Raw genomic sequence first — 23888 nt, 5'->3', positions numbered from 1 at the left:
CAGTCATGCTGGCTCACATCTGTCATCCCAGAGTTTTGGGACAGCTGAGGTGGGAGGATCCTTTGAGGCCAAGAGTTCAAAACTAGCCTGGGCAACATTGCAAGACCCTGTCCCTACAAAAAATAAAAAAGGTGATGTGAGCCTGTAGCCCGTAGCTACTTGGGAGGCTGAGGCAGGGGGACTGCTTGAGCCCAGGAGTTGGAGGCTGCAATGAGCTATGATTTTGCAACTGCACTGCAGCCTGGGCAACAGAGGGAGACCCTATCTTAAAAATAATAATAAATTTTATATTACTGTATAATTGGAGGAAAATTTGTTTAAATGAAAAGCCTGAGGCTAATGTAGTAAAGGAGGGAAAACAATATGGCTTTTATTCTTACATCAAAGAAGTAAATGGTATTCACATTAGAAGCTACTGTATATTTTGGCCGGGCGCGGTGGCTCAAGCCTGTAATCCCAGCACTTTGGGAGGCCGAGATGGGCGGATCATGAGGTCAGGAGATCGAGACCATCCTGGCTAACACGGTGAAACCCCGTCTCTACTAAAAAATACAAAAAACTAGCCGGGCGATGTGGCGGGTGCCTGTAGTCCCAGCTACTGGGGAGGCTGAGGCAGGAGAATGGCGTGAACCCGAGAGGAGGAGCTTGCAGTGAGCTGAGATCCGGCCACTGCACTCCAGCCTGGGTGACAGAGCAAGACTCCGTCTCAAAAAAAAAAAAAAGAAGCTACTGTATATTTTGTTAGAATAAGTTTGTGACGCATCTCTGAAACCATTTTCTGTGCTTCCTCAGGAATACAATATGGATTAGTGATTTGGTTTTTTGTTTTCATATGTACTAAAACACAGGGTGATCTAGTACTTTTCATTCAGAAACTTTACAAATGCAACTTTGAGAAAATTTAACATACCGATCTTATCTAAAACAACACTGGATAAATGATAATTCCTTTCCTTAGATTAAAAAAATTTTTTTCTGGCGGGGCACAGTGCCTCACGCCTGTAATCCCAGCACTTTGGGAGGCCGAGGTGGGTGGATCACCTGAAGTCAGGAGTTTAAGACAAGCCTGGCCAACATGGTGAAACCCCGTCTCTACTAAAAATATAAAAAATTAGCTGGTCATGATGGCGCATGCCTGTAGTCCCAGCTACTCGGGAGGCTGAGGCAGGAGAATCGCTTGGACCTGGGAGGCAGGGTTGCGGTGAGCCAAGATGGCGCCACTGCCCTCCAGCCTGGGCAACAAGAGCGAAACTCTGTCTCAAAAAAAAAAAAGAAATTTTCTTATTTTCTTTCCTCACTTCTACAAGCTTATTCCTTTGTAGTGATGATAAAGGAGTCAAGTTTAATAGTGGCAGGATATGTGTCCGGCTAACACAAGAGGCCACATTATTTTTCATCTCAGTTTCAGACTGAATTGGGCAGTTGACCGAACCGGAAAGTGGCAGGAGTTGGAGTACCCCAGCCCCGCTTACCCTGCCTTTGCATGTGGGTCAGGGTATGTGATCTCCAAGGACATCGTCAGCTGGCTGGCAAGCAACTCGGGGAGGTTAAAGACCTATCAGGTAATTAAGAATTTCTTAGCTTGGCGTGGTGGCTCTCGCCTATAATCACAGCACTTTGGGAGGCTAAGGCAGGTAGATCACTTGAGCCCAGGAATTCAAGACCAGCCTGGGTGACATAGCAAGACCCCATCTCTATAATAAAAAGTAAAATAAAAAATCGGCCGGGCGCGGTGGCTCAAGCCTGTAATCCCAGCACTTTGGGAGGCCGAGACGGGCGGATCACGAGGTCAGGAGATCGAGACCATCCTGGCGAACACGGTGAAACCCCCTCTCTACTAAAAAATACAAAAAAAAAACTAGCCGGGCGCGGTGGCGGGCGCCTGTAGTCCCAGCTACTCGGGAGGCTGAGGCAGGAGAATGGCGTGAACCCGGGGGGGGGGGGCTTGAGGGGGCCGAGAACCCGGCCATTCCCCCCCAGCGGGGGGGGAAGGGGGAATTTTTCCTCAAAAAAAAAAAAAAAAAAAATTAAGGATTTCCCACCTACGTATACACTCATCACACCAAGTTTCATCTCACTCAGCATTCCATCATGAAAAGCAGAACCCACTTACCTCAGGGAAAAGCACATTACTCTCTGTATAGGAATCACCTCTCAAAGGTTAAGGATGCACCCCATATCCCTCAAATCTTGCCTTTAAGTTCTATTGCTAAATCTTTTTTGAGCCTACTTATGTTTTCAGCTAGTATTTACAGGCGTAGTCCCTGGAGGCCGGGCACTGTGGCTCATGCCTGTAATCCTAGCACTTTGGGAGGCTGAGGCAGGCAGATCACTTGAGGTTAGGAGTTCGAAACCAGCCTAACATGGTAAAATCCCATCTCTACTAAAAATACAAAAAATGAGCCGGGTGTGGTGGCGCACACCTGTATTCCCAACTACTTGGGAGGCTGAGGCAGGAGAATCATGTGAACCCGGAAGCAGAGGTTGCAGTGAGCTGAGATCGTACCACTGCATGCCAGCCTGGGTGACAGAGGGAGACTCAGTCTCACACACACAAAACAAGTATAGTCCCTGCAGGAATAGAAAGATTTTAATTCCTAAGGAGGGAGCCCAAAGTGCTTCCTGGAAGCTTAAGGTACACGAGAAGGATGGGTCCTCTACTCACGGTTTCATCTTATTACCTTGTGGTGGGGGTGCTTCATAGGCACTAACTTTGACTTTGTGTGAATCCATTTTTGCTATTTCATATTAGAATAATAAAGCAAAAAAGTAGAAAGGTGGTTTATGATGGGAGTGGGCATGGTTTTGACTTTACAAATAAAATAGCATTTAAAATTTTTACATTTAAACTTTATGGGCCATGTATAGGGTGAAGATGTAAGCATGGGCATCTGGATGGCAGCCATAGGACCTAAAAGATACCAGGTAAGTCTTTGGGGATGGCCTCAGGCTTCTTAAGAGTTGAGGAGGTGAGATTTCTATATACAGGTTGAGTGTCCTTTATCCAAAATGCCTGGGTTCAGAAGTATTGAGGATTTCAGATTTTTTTGGATTTTAGAATAATTGCATTATACTTACAAGTTTCACATCCCAAATCTGAAAACTGAAATGCTTCAGTGAGCATTTCCTTTGAGTGTCATGTTGGCTCTCAAAAAGTTTTGGGCTTGGCATAGTGGCACACGCCTGTAATCCCAACACTGGGAGGCCAAGGTGGGCATTATCACTTGAGCCCAGGAGTTCAAGACCAGCCTGGGCAACATGGCAAAACTCTCATCTCTACAAAAAGTACAAAAAAATTAGCTGGGCATGGCAGCGCCTGCCTGTGGTCCCAGCTACTCAGGAGGCTAAGGTAGGAGGATCAACTTGAGCATGGGAGGTCGAGGGTGCAGTGAGCTGTGAATGCACCACTGCACTCCCACCTGAGAATAGAGTGAGAGAGACTCTGTCTCAAAAAAAAAAAAGAAAGAAAGAAAAAGTTTTGGATTTTGGAGCATTTTAGATTTCAAATTTTCAGATTTGGAATGCTCAGCCTGTAACGTATATCACACCATGGGCAGAAAGAATGAGGATCTTCTACCATAATAGCTACGCTGTTGCTTTAATTCACAATAATCCAGCTAGGTTATTTCTCATACAGTATTTTTCTGAGTTTAAAGCAAAAGGTTATAAATGAAAGTTCCCCTACCTACAAAAAATTCAGTTTCCATAGATTTGATCAGAAATTATTTTCAGCTTTAAAACTTTAAATTATTTTCAGCTTTAAAACAACAGAAGGCTGGGCGTGGTGGCTCACGCCTGTAATCCCAGCACTTTGGGAGGCTGAGGTGGGCGGATCACGAGGTCAGGAAATGGAGACCATCCTGGCTAACATGGTGAAACCCCATCTCTACTAAAAATACAAAAAAAATTAGCCAGGTGTAGTGGCAGGCGCCTGTAGGCCCAGCTACTCGGGAGGCTGAAGCAGGAGAATGGCATGAACCCGGGAGGCGGAGCTTGCAGTGAGCCGAGATCATGCCACTGCACTCCAGCCTGGGTGACAGAGCGAGACTCCGTCTCAAAAAAAAACAAAAAATAATGACAGAATCCACTGATTTGAGTGTGGCAGTCTAAGGATCCTTCAACCCTTCTGACCGATACAAAGGAGACATTGCATGAAATATAAGACATCATTTAAAACACACTATTGCTGAACCAGAAAACAAAAATGAATCTGCAGAGACAAAATGGAAACTAGAGACCTGGGAAGAAACCAAGCACAAAGCTGACTTTCGCTTTAGAGATTTCTGTTGAGTTCTGGATTCTTGCAGCTTCCACTTTGGCCATGGAAGGTGCAGGGGGCAGAAGGCACATGCAGTGTCTGTCAGTTAGAAGCCCAGCATAGAGCTGGGCCCCAGAGCAGCTCTCAGAAGTCAGCCCACATCTCTGTAGTCCACTTTGATAGTCCGATTCCTTTGTTGTACTTTCAGTCTCATCTTTGAATAGAATTATTTTTGTATCTGATAACTCTGGGATCTGTAGTCTTTGCTGGGTCTGATTCTGCAGTTTCCTGTTTCTACAGACTGTTGTTCATGGGGCTTGTTTTCTGATGTGTTGAAGAGTTGTTCTTGTTTGTTTTTGTTTTTTGTTTTTGTGACCGTGTTGTCTTTGGAAACTGAGTCCTTATTTAAAATGCATTCCTACAGAGAGGATTTACATTTTTTTCTACGATGCACTAGGAAAACTACCATCTATGAATACTTCAGATTTTTGACTTGGAACTGTTGGGCTTACACAGACTGACTACCAGCCCCAGACCTACCTAAGTGCAAGCTGTGGGTAGGCGCTCAGGGGAGAGAGACTCCTTTCCATCCCACTGAGGGGCGAGACTGAGACAGACAAGCCGCGTTTGTTTTCTTATATACCCCCTGAGGCTGTGGCCCCTCAGAGATCCTAGCTCTGTGTCAGTCTCCCATTATTCTCCTGTCCCTGGGCTTGGCCTTTCATAACCCAAGGATCAGCAGCCGCCTTCAGGGCACATGCTGACTCAGCACTTTCTCCTACCCGTTTCTTCTTCATGGAGTTCTGCCATGCTTTATAAAGGTGTTTCATTTTGCCCAACATTTTTGTGTTGTCAAAACATTGAATGAGTTTCTCTCTGTGTTCTGCTATATTGCTGAAAACAGAAGCCAATTCATGTAGCTAGGAAATAGTCTAGTGGTTAAGAACTTGAGCTTAGGAGTCTTTAATCCCTCCTCTTCATTTACCAGCCCTGTGACCTTGAACAAGTTACTTAACTCTTAGTTTGTTCCTCAGTTGTAAGAGGGAAATAGCTCCTACCTCACAGCGTTACTGTGAGAATTGAGTGAAATATTTACAAAGTGCTTGGGTAGAGTCCCCACAATATTGTAAGCATTCCATCAGAATAGTAGCTGTTATTAATACTGCCATAGACACACCTTTAATAGCAAACACGAAACTCACTTGTGGTTTCTAAAATCATTCATTACAGAATTGCATTTGTTGACTAACTCTTCATCCACACATTGCCTTGTTTCTGTATTCCACAGCCACAGGACTGTGGGACCTGGTGTTTTCCCCAATCAGGAGGTGCCACCCCCAAACCTCACCAGTTGGTCCACACATGGAGTTATCCTTGAAGTAATTTCAGCATCATTCGAATAGATAAAAACTGTCTACGTGCAGACTTTCTGACGCTCTTAAAACAGTTTCACCACTCTCAGATCGGCTTTGGTTGTTTTTCAACAGGACAGCCTGTGGCTGTGTGAGAAGACCTGTGAGACAGGAATGCTGTCTTCTCCTCAGTATTCTCCATGGGAACTGACAGAACTGTGGAAACTGAAGGAACGGTGCGGTGATCCTTGTCGGTGTGAAGCAAGATAACAGGGACTTGAATTAGCAGCATCTAAAATCAGGGCAGGCAAACGATAATCTGAGTGCAAGTCTGAGGTGTCCCAGGGTTTAGCAGTAGACTATATGATCTTTCAAGAGAGTTCCAGACCGGCACTTTCACCCAGAACCAGTGCGGTGTTTCTTAATGTTTGCACAAATTTTCTTCTTAAAAATCAACTGGTACTGTAGCATAAGAAAAGTTTATATATTGGAAGATTATCAGAAAAATACCAAGTTATTTTATAAAAAAAAAAATTTCTAAATCCTGATGCATTGTGGCTAATTAGTAATCACCATTACCTGTAATTTTTGGTTAAAACTTGGCCCAGTTCAGAATCTGCAGTAGTAACTGAGAGTTTGAATTTCAACCTGGATTGCAGGATAGCTCTGTAGAGTTTAATGAGGATAATTATCAGACAAAAAGAACTCACAGGAATGCTGTGTGATCATGTGATCACATATTTGAGCAGTGGTCACTTATACCAAAGTTTGGGGTTTCTGGAAATAACGTCAGATTTTGTGGATCTCTGAAGTGGGCAACTTGAACTTGAAGAGGAACCAGTATGATTCTCAGTTCTGAACCTTGGTTTTAAAGAAGTCCATTTATACGGTAGACTAATATCCAAGTTTTCTTTCTGCCATCTAACCTAAATCCTGAAGGTCACAGCTTCGTACTCATAGTTTTTAAATGCTAAATTTTTGTGAGTATGAATAAAAGCAAATACCTCTCAGGGTTTTAGTGGCATCGGGAAGGATATTTCTAAATTGTTGACAGTTTGAAAGAATTAGTTTTGCTTTCCTCCTATCATTGCCTAAAGTTTACCTAATATGAGTACATTTCAATCAGAGCTGGTTATCTTCTACGCAAGAAGATACACTCAGCTTAGGTATAATTGTAGGGAAAAGCATGTGATTAATTTAAGTACTCTTAGAAAATAGTGCAACTGAGAAGACAGATAATAGCATATTGTTATACACAGTAGAGGATGTGTCTCCCCAAGTTTAAGGGACATTTCCCAAAATGACCAGCCAAATCGTTTTAGTAACCCTTTAAAATAGTAGTATCAATAGAGAATTCCATTAAAACTAGTCTTATGACAGACATTAACTGTGTTCAGATTTTATTAGGCTAGCTAGTTTCTATTTAATATTTAAATCTTATCATGAAATGCAGTGATGAACTGTAAAAATAAATATGAAATACGATCAGAAAATTGTTAGTAGGTTCAAAGCCTTTATTACTGCTATTATGTATAAGCCTAGAAATGGTCGCTTCCCAACAAAAACTACATCAGTGGTGAAAATACATCCCTTGTTATCCTTAGGGCAAGTTGTAAACCCCTTTGTTTTTGATAGAATTGTTCCAGTGGATCATTTATTTCCGATGAACCCCAGACATGATAAGCAGTGTAGTCTCTAAATTTTATTAGTTGGTTGTTACCATCGCACTAATAGACAATCTTCATTTTCCACAGAATAAAAACGTAATGACTGTAGGTCATTTTCCAGCTTGATTTCTATGCCCGGCTCCTAAAATTAGAAGGAAGGTAGGGAAGGATGTGATTAAGACAGATCTGATAAAGCATGTTACACATACTCTATCCCACCCCATCCCCAGGCAGTAGCTTACCCTTAAAATCAAACAGATCTATGGTCTCCATTTAGAATCAAACTGTTGCTATCTAGAGACAGTTTAATGTCATCATGAGGACGAAGCTTGACTTTGTTTTTTCCTGGGCAACTTACTTTGGGACTTTCATAGGACAACAGAAGGTCTGACACAGGAACTTTGAGAAGACGTGACAGCCATCCCTTCACCTTTTGAATTGTCATGGAGCCTATCAAAAGACAAGAAAAGTCCATTCGTTCTCTCAAATGACACTTACTTGTAAAACTAGCTCATGTGATGAGACCACAGTATCATTGCAATGATAGCTGTATCTGTCTTTTTTTTTTTTTTTTTTTGGAGACCGTCTCGCTCTGTTGCCCAGGCTGGAGTGCAATGGTGCAGTCTCAGCTCACTGCAACCTCCACTTCCCGGGTTCAAATGATATCTCCTGCCTCAGCCTCCCAAGTAGCTGGTGCCCGTCACCACACCCAGCTAACTTTGGTATTTTTAGTAGAGACGGGGTTTCACCATGTTGGCCAGGCTGGTCTCAAACTCCTGACCTCGTGATCCGCCCTGGCCTCTCAAAGTGCTGGGATTACAGGCGTGAGCCCAGGGCCTGGCCGTATCTGTCATTTTACCCAAGTCACTTTACCCAAGTAAGTAATTAGGGGAAAGCCTGAGTCTTTGTACCACCTGTTCATTTGGGGAACTGTGGGAAACGGAGCCAACGGACCTAAGTGCCCTTTGACAGTGAGTTTCATACCATTTCAGTAGTGTGTTTCTTTCTTAATCTGAATAAACCAGAATGATACTCTCAGCACAGAATAAAAATGGGAGTGAGTCATTAACGTTTTCTTTTTAAACCTTTGTGATGACTTCCTTATGAATTACTGAACAAACACTGGAATGGGACTCAGGTATCCTGAGGACATCTCTCAACTCTGGCCTTAGTTCCTCCTCTGTAAAATGAGGGTGTCGACTAAATGATCTACAAGGTCCGTTCCAGCGCCGCCATTCTGTAATTATGTCATGTGTAACTGTGTTAAACATACACAGGTGACTGCCAGGCATGGGAATGTAACTTCCGAGTCAACGCTTTGGCTTGTTCAGAATACACTATGAACTTCTTTCCAAAGATGGGTTGTGGTAAATAGTGGATATTTTGATTATGAGAAACAGAGTTTCCTTGAAGCTTTAGCTGGAGATACAGCAATAGTGTGGTGTTCCTACAAATATCACAGTGTATTCAAACATATTTTTCTATCAAAAATCATTTTTGTAAAAGCTGTGTGTTTTTATGCAACTTGTGATAATAAATGTTATCTTTATTTTAGAATAAAAACTGGCCTTTTTGTATGTATTGAATACAGTTAATAGAATGTATAATTTTAATTAACAAAATTTGCTCTTTCATGTGTGAATATGTGATAGTCTAGTCCTTTCAAAAGATTTAGATGGACTGGCTTTCATTGTTGGAGCCTGCTTAGAGAAGGGGTTAACTGCTGCACACCAGTGGGAAATAACATCCTCCTAACACATGACAGAAACAGAAAGTTTGGTCATAAAACAATTCTAATAAATCCGCCTGGCCTGCTCACACCTGTAACCCCAGCACTTTGGGAGGCAGAGGGATCAGAGCCCAGGAATTCGAGACCAGCCTGGGCAACATGAGGACACCCCATCTCTACAAAAAATAAAAAATTAGCCAAGCATAACAATGTACGCCTCTAGTCCCAGCTACTTGGGAGGATCACTGGAGCCCAGGAGGTCAAGGCTACAGTGAGCCATGATCGCGCCACTGTACTCCATCCAGCCTGGGTAACAAAGTGAGCCCTGTCTCAAAAAAAATCTGCCTACTCATAACGGTTCTATAGAAGAAAGTAGCAATTTGTATGTAATAAATAGCATTACCATTCTTAATATACTAACATGACTGTCTTAGCATTCAGAAAATATGGAAATAGCTAATTATTTCTTTTTACTGCCTATGACCAATGTTAAAAATTTGAGAAGTTTACCTCTAGGCCTTTTTTTCTATGTTCATATAAGGATGTATAGGTTTTAAGCCAGGCGCAGTGGCTCACGCCTGTAATCCCAACACTTTGGGAGGCTGAGGTGGGCAGATCACCTGAGGTCAGGAGTTTGAGACCAGCCTGGCCAACATGGAGAAACCCTGTCTCTACTAAAAATACAAAAATTAGCCGGGCGTGGTGGCGGGTGCCTGTTAACCCAGCTACTTGGGAAGCTGAGGCAGGGAGCGTTGCTTGAACCCGGAAGGCAGAGTTTGCAGTGAGCCAAGATCATGCCACTGCACTCTAGCTTGGGTGACAGAATGAGACTCCGTCTCAAAAAAAAAAAAAAAAAAGGATGTATAGGTTTTATAATATATTAACCTACTACATTTGTATTTCTTTATGACATGATGGTACAGCTTTTCATGCCAATTCCATGCCATGTCCTCTAGACATACACTGCCCAATATGCAGCCACATGTGGTACTGAGCACCTGGAATGCAGCGAGTATGACTGAAGAACTGAATTTTATTTTAATGAATTTAAATAGCCACATGTGGTTATTGCAGTCACAGTGGACAGCGCAGCTCTAGACCTGCTTCATTCTCCTCAGTGACACATGTGCCTTGTGTGCTGTGTGGTTCTACCAGAGCTTATTCACCATTCCCCCACTGGCAAGTATTAAGATTCTTCTTATCTTCACCATCACAAATGCTGCAAGACACAATGCTTGGTCAGAGCATACGTGTATTTTTAACTTTGTACAGTAATTGCCACATGACTTTACAAAAAGGGTATACTGCTTTTTCATGCCAGCCAGTATTATTTTAATTTTGCTAATCTAATGGATTAAAAAAATGGTATTGCTTTTTTTTTTTCCTCATTTTAGACAGGGTCTCACTCTGTCACCCAGGCCAGATTGCAGTGGCTCAATCACAGCTCACTGTGGCCTCAACTTCCCGGGCTCAAGCCATCCTCCCACCTCAGCTGCCCAAGTAGCTGGGACTACAGGCTTGCACCACCACACCCAGCTAATTTTTGTATTTATTTATTTTTGTAGAGATGGGGTTTCACCATGTTGCTCAGGTTGGTCTCGAACTCCTGGGCTCAAGCAATTTGCCCACCTTGGCCTCCCAAAGTGCCAGGATTACAGGTGTGAGCCACCATGCCTGGCTATTACTTTTCTTTTTAGAAGACGTTTACCTATGGTAGTGGTTAAATATTCTCAGCATGTGGCATAAGAATTAGTATTAAGAACCTTTGTATGAATGAGTGAGTGAGTGCACATTTGAGGAACAGAAAAGCAAATTAAAAAGGGGGAAAAAAGAACCCTCACAATCTGCTGGCTTACTGCTGAGTTTATAGAATACAGGACTCAGACTCTGAATAGTTGAAAATAGTAATTCTTACATATAATTTCTATGGATAGTCGAATCTCTGCAGCTGTACCCGAAGATTAATAAAAACAGCATGAATGCAGTGGGAGTTCCCAAAATGGCTAACTGAACCTCATAAGACCTGGGATACCAGTCAGGTGTACAGTGGGGAAGTAGAGAAGGGTAAGGTGGCACTGTCACCCCCAGCCAAGGGCTGCATTCAGGCATATGCCCAGATGACAGGACTTGACAGGTCTACCTCAGTGCCTTCCAGAGGAAGACTGCAGAGGAAAGCTTAACGAAGCAGGTCTGATGACAATATTCTTGAGCAAATACTCCATAGTGGTGACATTCCCATTAATTGATTTGATGTATCTGCAAAGGCAAAAGGAAACACGCAAAGACATCGAAGGCCAAAAACACAGAAAGTCCTGGCCCTCCAGGCACGGTGGCTCACACCTATAATCCCAGCACTTTGGGAGGTGATGATAGGAGAACAGCTTGAGCTCAGGAGTTTGAGGCCAGCCTTAACAACATAGCGAGGCTTCATCTCTACTAAAAATCAAAAAAATAGCAGGGTGTGGTGGTTCGTGCCTATAGTCCCAGCTACTCAGGAGGCGGAGGTGGGAGGATCACTTGATGATCAAGGTGATGGAGCCTGCAGTGAGCCGAGATGGCACCACTGCACTCCAGCCTGAGTGACAACCAGACCCCGTCTGAAAAACGATAAAAAAATAAAACAGTCCTGGCCCTCTTTGACTAGTCTGTGTTCACCAGGGCCTTTACTGGCAGTATTTAAGTTTGAAAACAGAATAATGAAGGGGGAAATCACTAATTCTGATCCATTATATAGCAGTAGCCAAATTATGTATTACAGGAGTAGAAACTAGATTGTGAATAAATAAAAATGGAGACGTTCTGGTAAATTAACACTAAATGGATGGTTATCAATCAGAAAGCTACTTCTCTGAACACAACTAAAGCCTTCTTTATATAAGCAACACCATGATAAGCTTGCTTTATCTGATAGAAACTAATTTAAAAATCAATGGGAATTTACTGCACTGACAGGCAAACAAACCCAGTGTACTAGAGTCATTAAGCTGATGTGTATTTCATTTATTTAAATCCTCACTGCTCTAAATTTACCGTTTATATTTTAGCAGTTAGCTATGAGTCAAGTTTAATCTTGAGAATTCACAGTATCATGGCAAACTCAAAAATAGACTATAATTTCATTTTTATTTTGAGTGAAAGTTTAAGGTAAGTTATGTTGATCTAATTTATTGACACAAGCATATTTATTTTCCAAATAAAAGTAATTCAGTTCCAGTAGCACATTTTTTTTTTTTTTTTAAGTTCTAAGGTAGTTTTCCCAAAACCATTTCAGGGTGTCCATTAAAAGAGCATCTACAGATTGTTTTTACAGGGACTCCTGATCCGTCAGGAGCAGAAGTAGAAAGTAAGCAAAGTCACAAACCTCCCATAAGAATTCAGCTCCTCTCTTATGAAGGGATGAGAAGCAGACCCCAAACCCAGTGTCACAGTCTCCCTGGAAACAGCAACAGGCTTGGGGAATGCTTCTGAAAGTCTATGCCATTCAAGATCTCAGGCTTTTGGTTAAAAATACAGTTTAGGCCAACTGCAGTGGCTCATGCCTATAACCCCATCACTTTGGGAGGCTGAGGCAGGCGGATGGCTTTGAGCTCAGGAATTCGAGACCAGCCTGGGCAATGTGGCGAAACCCATCTCTACAAAAAATACAAAAATTAGTCGGGCGTTGGTGGCTCGCACCTGTAGTCCCAGCTACATGGAGGCCGAGGCTGGAGAAATGCTTGAGCCTAGGAAGCAGAGGCTGCTGTGGGCTGAGATGGTGCCACTGCACTCCAACCTGGGTGACAGAGGCCCTGTCTCAAAATAAAATTGTGTGTGTGTGTGTGTTTGTGTGTGTAATTATATGCAGGGGCTTCCAATTTTAACAAAACTGCTTTCAGCTGATAAAGCTATGGGAGACCTGAACTTTTGGGGGCATGGGGGAGTGACATTAGCATGATTGATTGTATTTTAGAATATAAAAGACTAATGAAAACCTCTAAGCTCTGAGGTCCACACTTTGAGACATGAGTTAAAGGTTTTAATTGTAGCTGACTCATACCTAGGCCGATGATTCAGAGTTTAAGGAGAAGATAGGCTCATCTTTCTTACCCGGCAGTTGTTTCTCTAGGACTTTCTGATCAAGTTGATCAGGGTATTTTATCTTCAGTGCTTTAAGAGAAATGAAGAAAAAGACTAATTGATATCTACTATTATATGGATTTAAATTATCCACACACATCAACAGATGGCCAAATGATAGAGCTATGCAGTGCAAACTGGCAGGTCTAATCAATGTTTAAAATCCTTCCATGAATTGCTAACAACAACAAAAATAGCTGGACACCACTTTCCCTTTTCCCTGCTTAGTGCTTCTTTCCTGACAGCTTGGACAGGTTTTCAAGTCATAAATTCACAAATCACAATTTGGTTCACAACTCCATTACCTCCCACATTTGTAACACTATTAAATGAGTTTAAAACATAGGAGTTGCAAAAATGTATAAGAATTTAGATATGTTTTAAAGAATTCATTTCTTTGGGTGTGGTGGCTCACGCCTCTAATCCCAGCATTTTGGGAGGCCAAGGCAGGTGGATCTCCTGAGGTCAGGAGTTCGAGACCAGCCTGGACAACATGGTTAAACCCCGTCTCTACTAAAAATACAAAATGAGCTGGGCATGGTGGCGCATGCCTGTAATCCCAGCTACCTGGGAGGCTGAGGCAGGAGAATCACTTGAACCCGGGAGGTGGAGGCTGCCATGAGCTGAGATCGTGCCACTGCACTCCAGTCTGGCAACAAGAGCAAAACTCCATCTCAATTTTAAAAAAAAGAAAGCTGGGCGTGGTGGTGTATGCCCATAGTCCCAGTTACTCCAGAGGCTGAGGCGGGAGAATCACTTAGAACCTGGGAGGCAGAGGTTGCAATGAGCTGAGATCACGCCACTGCACTCCAGCCTGGGGGACAGAGGGAGACTGTCTTAAAAAAAAAAAAAAAAAAAAAGAATTCATTTAAAACTCAAAGCATTTACTTAAGTACTTAAGAGATACACACTTAAAAGAAACACACTATCTGTTTCGGCACCTAAGGACTCAAATACAAATAAACTATTTGAATCTGAGCGTCTTACTTAGTAGCTGGTTTTTGAGCATAAATGGTTGTTGTGTTTTGAGTTCCCAATCTTCAGGTGCACCATATTCTGTTTAAGAAATCAAAAGAGATGAATGATAAACCAAAGGCCACTATAAGAGAAAAAAAAAAAAAAAAAGCATAGGTAAGTATCCAGACAGCCTGTGCCTTTCCCAGGACACATGGAGCTGCCTTTATTCAGTGTGATTTTTAGGAGTAATAGACAACAACCACTCCTAAGGGCAGAATCGTCTGTCTACCCAGAGCTGCAGACTCTGTAACTTACCTGGCTCATTGTTAATGACCAGTGAAACTCAACAGAAGACAATAAATGAAAAGCAACGTGTTTACACGTGTATTACATCATTGTTCCTTAGGTGTCCTCACTCAAACTAGCAAGAGAAGACTGCCCTCAAATACTTCAAATGTTTTCCCCAAGTGTCACCTTTGGTAACAGTTCTTTCTGCGCTGAGAGAAACCTGGTGCCACCTGAGACACAATCCACAAGACACCTTCCCCAAGTTTCAACCAGACCGGGCAGTGCCAGGCTGGGCGCTCAGTACCACACTGCAAACCAGTTCCTCGGCCGGGACCACGGCCTCCATAGAAGAGGAAAGCAGAACTTTTTTCCTGCTCTACGCCAAACAGTGACAGAATTTCTCTAAATCCCCCCTGTATCTGTGCTTTTGTCTTCTAGCATTCTGAGCAGTGAATACTCAACAATACCTGGCCAGCTGCTTCAGAATCTTCCCTTGCCCACCCCCAAGTGATTTAGAATTCAAGGAGTGGAGTGTGGCCAGGAAATTGGGCCGGCTAATGGAGTCATTTGAAAGTGATTCCTCCAGGCTGCTTTTCTTCCTTAAAGACACTGTTCAAGCCTAAAGCATTTATGCAGTGAGCTTCTTGCATTAAGAAATATAGAAAAGGAAAATCACATAAAAGCGAAATGTGGAATAATGATGAAGGCAAAACAAAATGGAAAGTACATCAGGGACAAAGACTCATGAATTCTTAGCTTCAAAGCCTGAAGAACCAGGCTGGAGGATTTAACGAACCACTGTGCATGCCAAGTGCCAGCCTTGGTAGTGAGCCCTGGGGATGAGAGCTTACTGCAGAACTACACTCTCATGCGAACTTTCCTGTTCACTAGAACTACCTGTGGGGCTTTAAAAAAAACGATGCCGGCCGGGTGCAGTGGCTCTCGCCTGTAATCCCAGCACTTTGGGAGGCCAAGGCGGGCAGATCACCTGAGCTCAGGAGTTTCTGAGACCAGCCTGGCCAACCTGGTGAAACCCCATCTCTACTAAAAATACAAAAAAATTAGCCAGGCATCGTAGCAGACGCCTGTAATCCCAGCTCCTCAGGAGGCTGAAGCAGGAGAATCGCTTAAACCCAGCAGGTAGAGGTTGCAGTGAGCCGAGATCGCGCCATTTCACTCCAGTCTGGACAACAGGAGTGAAACTCTGCCTCAAAAAAAAAAAAAAAAAAAATAGGGATGCCTCAGAGATAAACTGGAGTGCTTCCTACCCTTTCTACAGTGGAGCATGGTGCACCACCTGAAACCTAGTGAACATGTGCAAAGACAAGAACCTATATTTAAGAAGTGCTTTCCTGGCCAGGCGCGGTGGCTCACCCCTGTAATCCCAGCGCTTAGGGAGGCCGAAGTGGGCGGATCACGAGGTCAGGAGATCAAGACCATCCTGGCTAACATGGTGAAACCCCATCTCTACTAAAAATACAAAAAATTAGCTGGGTGTGGTGGTGGGTGCCTGTAGTCCCAGCTACTCAGGAGGCTGAGGCAGGAGAATGGCGTGAACCCAGGAGGTGGAGCTTGCAGTGAGCCAAGATCATGCCACTACACTCCAGCCTGGGCGACAGAGCGAGCCTCCGTCTCAAAAAAAAAAAAAAAAAAGAAGAAGTGCTTTCCCGGCCGGGCGTGGTGGCTCATGCCTGTAATCCCAGCACTTTGGGAGGCTGAGGCAGGCAGATCACAAAGCCAGGAGTTCAAGGCCAGCCTGGCTAGCATGATGAAGACCCATCTCTACTAAAAATACAAAAAAAAATTAGCCAGGCATGGTAGCGCATGCCTGTAATCCCAGCTTCTCAGGAGGCTGAGGCAGGATAATTGCTTGAACCTGGGAGGCGGAGGTTGCAGTGAGCCAATACTGCACCACTGCACTCCAGCCTGGGCAACAGAGCGAAACTCCGTCTCAAAAAAATATATACAAAAATTAGGCATAGTGGTGCGCACCTGTAGTCCCAGCTACTCTGGAAGCTGAGGCAGGAGAATCACTTGAACCCAGGAGGTGGAGGTTGCAATGAGCAGAGATTGTGCCACTGCATTCCAGCCTGGGTGACAGAGCAAGACCCTGTCTCAAGAAAAGAAAAAAAAAAGAAAAAGAAGTGCTTTCCTGCCGGGCATGGTGTCTCACACCTATAATCCCAGCACTTGGAGAAGCTGAGGTGGGTGGATCACTTGAGGTCAGGAGTTCGAGACCAGCCTGGCCAATATGGTGAAACCCCATCTCTACTAACAATACAAAAATTAGCTGGGCGTGGTGGCGGGCGCCTCTAATCCCAGCTACGCGGGAGGCTAAGACAGGAGAATAACTTGAACCCGGGAGGCAGAGGTTGCAGTGAGATCACTCCAGCCTGGGCGACAGAGCAAGACTCCATCTCTTAAAAATAAAAAAATTGCGTTCCCTTCCCCAAATGCAACTCTCTCCGTTTCAGGAACATACACAGTCTCCCAGGTTCCTCCTGCTGAGAGACACTGCTCTTGCCCTGCTGCCCTCGCCCCAGGAAAGTACCTATAGTCCATTCAGATGAACAGAAAAAGCCCAGGAAAGGAAGGGCAAAAGCAACACTGAGAACCTCTTTTGATACCCAAGGGAACACTCTGTTCCAGCGGGAAATCCGCCACCTGCAGGCCACCAGCGTATACGCACGTACTCAGGCAGAGGAACTGGTATCTACGATGGGCTCTGAGGAATTCTTCGCTGAGTCTGTTTTTGTCCGGATCCTGATGTCCACCAGCCTGTTTCCACTCATTTCCAAAAGCTTTTCGATAGTCAAGCTCAGCTGTCCGCCTCTCCTTGGGGAGAATCTATGTTGGTGTGACATAAAAACAAATCTGTTAGAAAGACTTTTTCTAACAGGTCCTTTGCATTTTGCACTTTGTCCTTCCTCCACAGCACATGCAGAGAATAATCAAATTGAGAGGGACAAGATACAGTTTTCACTCTTCTTTTTAACACTCACAGAACTCAGGGGTTTATTAGAAAAGAAAAAAGAATTTGTTTTACCCTTTTTTAAAAAATTTGAGATGGAGTCTCGCTCTGTCGCCCAGGCTACAGTACAGTGGTATGATCTCAGCTCACTGCAACTTCCGCCTCCCAGGTTCACGTGATTCTCCTGCCTCAGCCTCTGGAGTAGCTGGGATTACCGGTGCATGCCACTATGCCCAGCTAATTTTTTTGTATTTTTAGTAGAGACGGGGTTTCACCGTGTTAGCCAGATGGTCTCGGTCTCCTGATCTCGTGATCCACCAACCATGGCCTCCCAAAGTGCTGGGATTACAGGCCTGAGCCACCATGCCTGGCCTACGCTTTTAATTCATGAGAGTACTTGCATGTAGGCCAGTTTCAGGACTATGCCAGGTACCTTGGGTCACCTCCTCGAGGTCTGCCTGGAGGCACCTGCCCTGGTGGAGCTGACTGACTCCTAGTGAATGCACAAAAGTGCTGGCAAGGACAAGGCATGGGCTTCCCACTTTTATGGGGAAGAGTAGCTGAGAAGGAGAAGAGAAAGCAGCTCTGTGGTTCGGTTCTTTCTGCCTACATTCCCTGAAAACATGGAGAAGCTGCCTGGGATTCCTCAAACGACAGCGCACTGATGTCGCTGCTCTCTCCTGAGGAGCTGGAAAAGAACCGTTATTATGAAACTGCACAAGGCTAATCTTTTACCATTCCGAGGAAAGCTACATCTCACCTCCTTTACAATATTCAAAACCAATTTCTTTTTACTTTTTTTTTAAAATTAAGACAGGGTCTCACTCCATTGCCCAGGCTGGAGTGCAGTGGCATGTTCATGGCTCACTGCAGCCTTGGCCTCCCGGGCTCAGGTGATTCTTCCACCCCAGCCTCCTGAGCAGCTGGGACTACAGGCACTTACAGGCGTGTAACACCACGCAGCGAATTTTTGTATTTTTTGTTGAGATGGGGTTTCACCAGGTTGCTCAGGCTGGTCTCGAACTCCTGGACTCCAATGATCAGCCTGCCTCAGCCTCCCAAAGTGCTGGGATTACAGGCGTGAGCCATGGCGCGTGGCCTAAAATCATTTATTTTCTAGTCTAAAAAATAGCTAGTCACGACGCCAGTGCTCACCTCACATTTGTTCAGGGTCTTCAGCTGGCCAATGCTGGCAATAATGAGCTGCCGCGTCATGTTTGCTTCCTTGTCCTCCTTGGTCAGGGGGTTTCTTAGGCAGGACAAAGCCCGTAGACTTGGTAACTTGTCTAGCTCATTGAAAAATGACCACTGAAACACAGCAAAAGGAAATAAATGAAAAGCAGTATGTTTCGTGCTACTTTTGCAGAAGTTTGAACCAGCGACAGGAAAGCCAGTCCCTACTTCTAATCTGAGGCAGGGAATTTCATCATGCACCAAGCAACCCCCTCTAGAAAGACCACATACTTTCACTCTTTTTTTTGAGACGGAGTTTCGCTCGTTTCCCAAGCTGGAGTGCAATGGTGCAATCTTGGCTTATCGCAGCCTCTGCCTCCGAGTTCAGGCGATTCTCCTGCCTCAGCCTCCCAAGTAGCTGGGATTACAGGCATGTGCCGCCATGCCCAGCTAATTTTGTTTTTTTTTGTTTTTTTTTTTTTTAGTAGAGATGGGGTTTCACCATGTTGGTCAGGCTGGTCTCGAACTCCCAACCTCAGGGGATCCGCCCGCCTCGGCCTCCCAAAGTGCTGGGAATATAGGCGTGAGCCACCACGCCCAGCCACTTTTACTCTATTAATGTGCCATTTGAGTGTGAAGTCCACTTAGGTGTGAAGTGAACTAATTTCTTTCTTAATATTTTTGGCTTCATATGAGGAGTTCCATGCTGAGCAGGCATTTCTATTTTGATTTAGGTTTTTTTTTTTTACTTTTCGGTAGAAGGAACCTCCGAACTCTGCCATGACAATGGAAAGAGGCAACAGTGTGCTGGGCATACGCCAAAGCAGCTCTTACTTGTGATATCTGATTGTCATTTACTACAAGGTACTGCAAGGACGGGAACATGGAGGTTTTGCACCCTATAAAAAGAGGAATGAAGTTACACAGTAGAAGTGAAAGAAGTAGCTATAGTATGGGGGGGCAGGATGGAACTTTACTAATCTTATATACCAATTCCAGCATCCGGAAAATGTATAGAAGAGATTCCAACGTCAGAGAGGATTAATTGTTCTAACCTGAAATTCAAAATGTAAAATTTGATTACACAGAACAATCTAAAATGCTATGGGGTATCAACCAGACTCGGTTTGTAAATTTTTTTCTACACCCTAGGTTTTTAATCCCATGTAAAATACTTAGAAACCATGAAGTCCAACTTAGGACATGCAAAGTGAACTCTTTATCCTATATTCTAATGACGCTATAGTCACCTAATGGTTCTTGAGTACCTACTGCTATGTCAGGTGCTAAACGCATCTCAGAGGAAAGAGACACGGTCTACTGCCCGGAGTTTAACGAGTGAAGACTATCGGCATTATCGCCAGGGTCAAACTATTCATTCTTCAAATTATCTGGTACAGACATAGTCCACATTATACAGCGTTCACGAGTACATTTTCTAAATGAATTCAAATGAAAATTTTCCAAAGGGAATTACTCAATTTAGAAATTCCATCATTGTTACCACATTTCTACTGAGAAAGCATACATAGTATATAAAAATTGCTTCACTAAGAATTGACTGAACACTATTGTATCAGGCATTTAGAGGCAAATTACCTGGGCAGGTGGGCTATCAGATACAGCTGATTTTCATCAATTAATTGATTAGAGGAAAGGTCTAATAACTTGACTGTCTGGAGAACATCTGTTGGCCTGTATGGAAAATAAAATTTTTTCACCGTGAATTTCTCTTTTGTTTTCAAAGATACAGCCTTAAAATGCCTGCATTTGATGCGATGGAGGGTTGGGGGTAAAAAGCAAGTGGATGTGACTATAAAAGGGCAACCTGAGGGGTTTGGCAATGCACAAATTCCTGCCAGTGTCAATGTCCCACCTAGCCTGTGATCCTATTTCATAGTTTTGCAACTTGTTACCAATGGGGGAACCTGGGTCATGGGTACAAGTGATATCTGTGTATCATTTCTTATAAAACTTGATGTGAATCTATGATTATCTCAAAATTTAAAAATTTAATTTAAAAAACCTGCAGGCCAGGCACGGTGGCTCACGCCTGTAATCCCAGCACTTTGGCAGGCCGAGGTGGGCAGATCACCTGAGATCAGGAGTTCAAGACTAGCCTGGCCAACATGGTGAAACCCCGTCTCTACTAAAAATACAAAAATTAGCCAGGCATGGTGGGCCATGCCTGTAGTCCCAGCTACACAGGAGGCTGAGGCAGGAGAATCACTTGAACCAGGGAGGCGGAGGTTGCAGTGAGCCGAGATGGCGCCACTGCACTCTAGCTGGGCAACAAGAATGAAACTCTATCGCGCAAAAAAAAAAAAAAACCTGCATTTGCCTACATAATGAAACCCTTCTGTACACGAAAATCTTTAAGATTCTGAATCCTTTAATTCAGAATCTGTTGTAAATTTTCTCCCACAATTAGGTTAATTTTACATAGTAATTTAATATTATTAATTTAAAAAAAGGGAGATGAGGCAACAATATATTTCAGAGAACAAGGTTTTACATGTACTTTGGTACAATGACCTGAAACAGATGATGCTAATGAAAAATACATTATTTAATCCTTACAGCATATCCTACAGAACTTCCATTTAGAAATAGCAAATTGGCTGGGCACAGTGGCTCACGAGGTCAGGGGTTCAAGACCAGCCTGGCCAAGATGGTGAAACCCCGTGTCTACTAAAAATAAAGAAACTTAGCCAGGCGTGGTGGCAGGCGCCTATAATCCCAGCTACTCGGGAGGCTGGGGCAGGAGAATCGCTTGAACTCAGGAGGCGGAGGTTACACTGAGCCGTGATCACCACTGTACTCCAGCCTGGGCGACAGAGTGAGACTCCGTCTCAAAAAAAAAAAAAAAAAAAGAAAAGAAACAGCAAGCAGCAAGTTAATACACTGATGCAAAACTAAGATAACTCATGTCTTCACAAATACTTAATTCTGACGAGTTTCCTTTGATTAGAACCAATTAGTCAAATTCTAATTTGCGAAGGCAATGAATAATAAGCATTTTTCCTAATTCTTGTTTACAAATCCTTCTAAAAATTAAGGTGAGATATAATTGAGACCATTTGTTTACTCAGAATGATGACTAATGGGGATAGATGCATTTAAGTAAGCCCTAGTTACCTTTCGGAAATGACAATATTGTTAGACTCCAGGTAGAGTTCCTCCAGGCCCGGGCACCACGCGGCACACCACAGCACCTGGAAGAGAAACTCGGCTCAGGCTCAGGTGGCCTCTGTTGGCTGTTTCTTCCTGGGTGTTCACAGGAACCACCACGAGGATTCAGCTCAGTTACTGTTTCAGCAAACAAGTGCCTCACCGACAGTTCATAAGACTGTTTCAGGCCTGGAATGGTGGTGGGGGGTGATAAATAAAATGTTAAAGGAGTGCATTTTAATGCTGTGGGAGCACATACTGTGGGCACTCTGAGGCCTCGGAGGTAGGTGTCAATGCATGGTTTAGGTAAGGCAGCTACGAGGTGGAACAGGAGATACTAACTGCATGTATTAGTATTTGATAGAATTTGCTTAACCAAAAGAAGTAAATTGATGTTAAACACCTTTCCTCAATTCTAAATGCCAATCTGGGTTTGTAAAGGATATGCTAATTTTTCATATCCTTTCATAAATTTCTCAACAGTTATTTCTTCTTTCATTATTTTTTAATTATACATTTTTTTAAGTTTTCATAATATATTTACAACAAATATCCTACATCCATGATTCTCTCCAGTCAAAAGTTCTCTGAGGTCAGGCACAGTGGCTCATGCCTATAATCCCAGCACTTTGGGAGGCCGAGGCAGGTGGATCACTTGAGGTCAGGAGGTGGAGACCAGCCTGCCCAACAGGATGAAAGCCCATTACTACTAAAAATACAAAAATGGCCGGGTATGGTGGCACACACCTGTAATCCCAGCACTTTGGGAGGCTGAGGCAGGCAGACCGCTTGAGGTCGGGAGTTTGAGACCAGCCTGGCCAACATGGCGAAAACCCATCTCGACTAAAAATACAAAACATTAGCCACGCATGGTGGTGCATGTCTGTGATCCCAGCTAATTGGGAGGCTGAGGCAGGAGAATCGTTTTGCCCAGGAGGCGGAGGTTGCAGTGAGTCAATATCACACCACTGCACTCCAGCCTGGGCAACAGAGCAAGACTCCATCTCAAAAACAAAATAGTTGAGATAACGCCCTTGGCCATGGCCAGAGAATGGAATCATCTGACTCATCCATCCTGCAAACTGTCCTGCAGATAGCACAGGTTTTAAACTAGCTGTTAAACCTGCCCGTGACCTTGTTGGCCTTGGCCACGTTCATCCACATGGATATATGGTCCTTGGCACTGATGACGCAGTTGCTGGTGAAACATTTCTGCCGCATGCACAGGTCCACGAACTTGCTGGCATCTTTCTGCATGTCAAGACCGTGCCTGCTGCTACCACACTGCACATGAGCCTAATTTTTTTTTACAAAAAAAAAAACTTTCACAAAAAATTTTTTACAAAAAATTATTATATATTATATAATTATATATAATTATTACATAATTATATATAATAATATATATAGCATCTACAGGATCTCTTGATGTTGCCTAGGTGGGTCTTGAACTCCTGGCCTCAAGCAGTTCTCCTGCCTGGGCCTCCCAAAGTGCTGGCTGGAATTACAGGTGAGAGCCCCCATGCCCAGCCTCACCAACTATTTCTAAATTTTCTCACTGGAACTTTACTGTCATCTCTACCACCTGAATTTCTGTGTGCCCTTCCTAGTTTATTTGGAGGGTGAGGTGGGTCTTGCTCTGTCGCCCAGGATGGAGTGCAAAGGTGCAGTCCTAGCTCACAGCAGCCTCAAACTCCTGGGCTCAAGTGATCCTCCCACCTTAGCCTCCCAAAGTGCTGGGACTGCAGGTGTCAGCCCCAGTGCCTGGCCCCTTCTTGTCTTCCAGCTGCATCTACACTGGAGAGGGAGTAAGCGCCTCACAGAGGAGGGGCCCTAGGAAAGAGGCTCTGTGGGCATATTAAGGGCACAAGGGACCCACCTGTCTCTCACTGAGCAGCCTCTGTGGCACTTCCTGGGTGAACATAGCTGGGAATGTATTTCTACACCCTTGGTTTGAAAGTGGAATGCCCGAACTGGGTGCGGAGGCTCACTCCTGTAATCCCAGCACTTTGGGAGGCCGAGGCAGACAGATCATTTTAGGTCAGGAGTTCAAGACCATCCTGGCCAACATGGTGAAACCCCGTCCCTACTAAAAATACAAAAATAAGCTGGGCATGGTGGCAGGCGCCTGTAATCCCAGCTACTTGGGAGGCTGAGGCAGGAGAATCGCTTGAACCCGGGAGGCGGAGGTTGCAGTGAACCGAGA

General features: G+C 44.0%; 2 protein-coding genes across 10 annotated transcripts in view; one reads left to right on the top strand and one right to left on the bottom strand.

Annotated features, from left to right (window-relative positions):
- Positions 1 to 8858, top strand: part of B3GALNT2 (beta-1,3-N-acetylgalactosaminyltransferase 2) — a 62802-nt gene extending 53944 nt beyond the window's left edge. Inside the window, exons 10-12 of one of the 2 annotated variants that reach the window (XM_003893737.3) lie at positions 1403 to 1562; positions 2869 to 2925; positions 5746 to 8858. In XM_003893737.3, coding sequence (XP_003893786.1) covers positions 1403 to 1562; positions 2869 to 2925; positions 5746 to 5880 — 352 coding nt within the window. In that variant the 3' untranslated portion in view covers positions 5881 to 8858. Of the gene's footprint in view, positions 1 to 1402; positions 1563 to 2868; positions 2926 to 5546 lie in introns of both variants that reach the window. The other variant, XM_021931572.2, reaches the window with a different exon arrangement.
- The window catches only part of TBCE (tubulin folding cofactor E), an 82463-nt gene continuing 63989 nt past the window's right edge, over positions 5415 to 23888 (bottom strand). For 3 of the 8 annotated variants that reach the window (XM_009197165.4, XM_009197155.4, XM_009197167.4), the window contains exons 8-16: positions 21650 to 21726; positions 20111 to 20206; positions 19502 to 19566; positions 19346 to 19410; positions 18494 to 18646; positions 17061 to 17214; positions 14110 to 14178; positions 13093 to 13152; positions 5415 to 7727 (exon numbers count right to left, since the gene is read on the bottom strand). In XM_009197165.4, coding sequence (XP_009195429.2) covers positions 7528 to 7727; positions 13093 to 13152; positions 14110 to 14178; positions 17061 to 17214; positions 18494 to 18646; positions 19346 to 19410; positions 19502 to 19566; positions 20111 to 20206; positions 21650 to 21726 — 939 coding nt within the window. In that variant the 3' untranslated portion in view covers positions 5415 to 7527. Of the gene's footprint in view, positions 7728 to 10021; positions 10226 to 13092; positions 13153 to 14109; positions 14179 to 17060; positions 17215 to 18493; positions 18647 to 19345; positions 19411 to 19501; positions 19567 to 20110; positions 20207 to 21649; positions 21727 to 22825; positions 22979 to 23888 lie in introns of those variants that run through there. The other 5 variants (XM_003893735.5, XM_003893734.5, XM_009197177.4 and 2 more) reach the window with 5 other exon arrangements.

The sequence above is a fragment of the Papio anubis genome, chromosome 1, assembly GCF_008728515.1.
Source record: "Papio anubis isolate 15944 chromosome 1, Panubis1.0, whole genome shotgun sequence".
NCBI classification, from domain to species: domain Eukaryota; kingdom Metazoa; phylum Chordata; class Mammalia; order Primates; family Cercopithecidae; genus Papio; species Papio anubis.
Note: the sequence above shows the minus strand (reverse complement) of the source record. Positions and strands in the feature narration are given on the sequence as shown.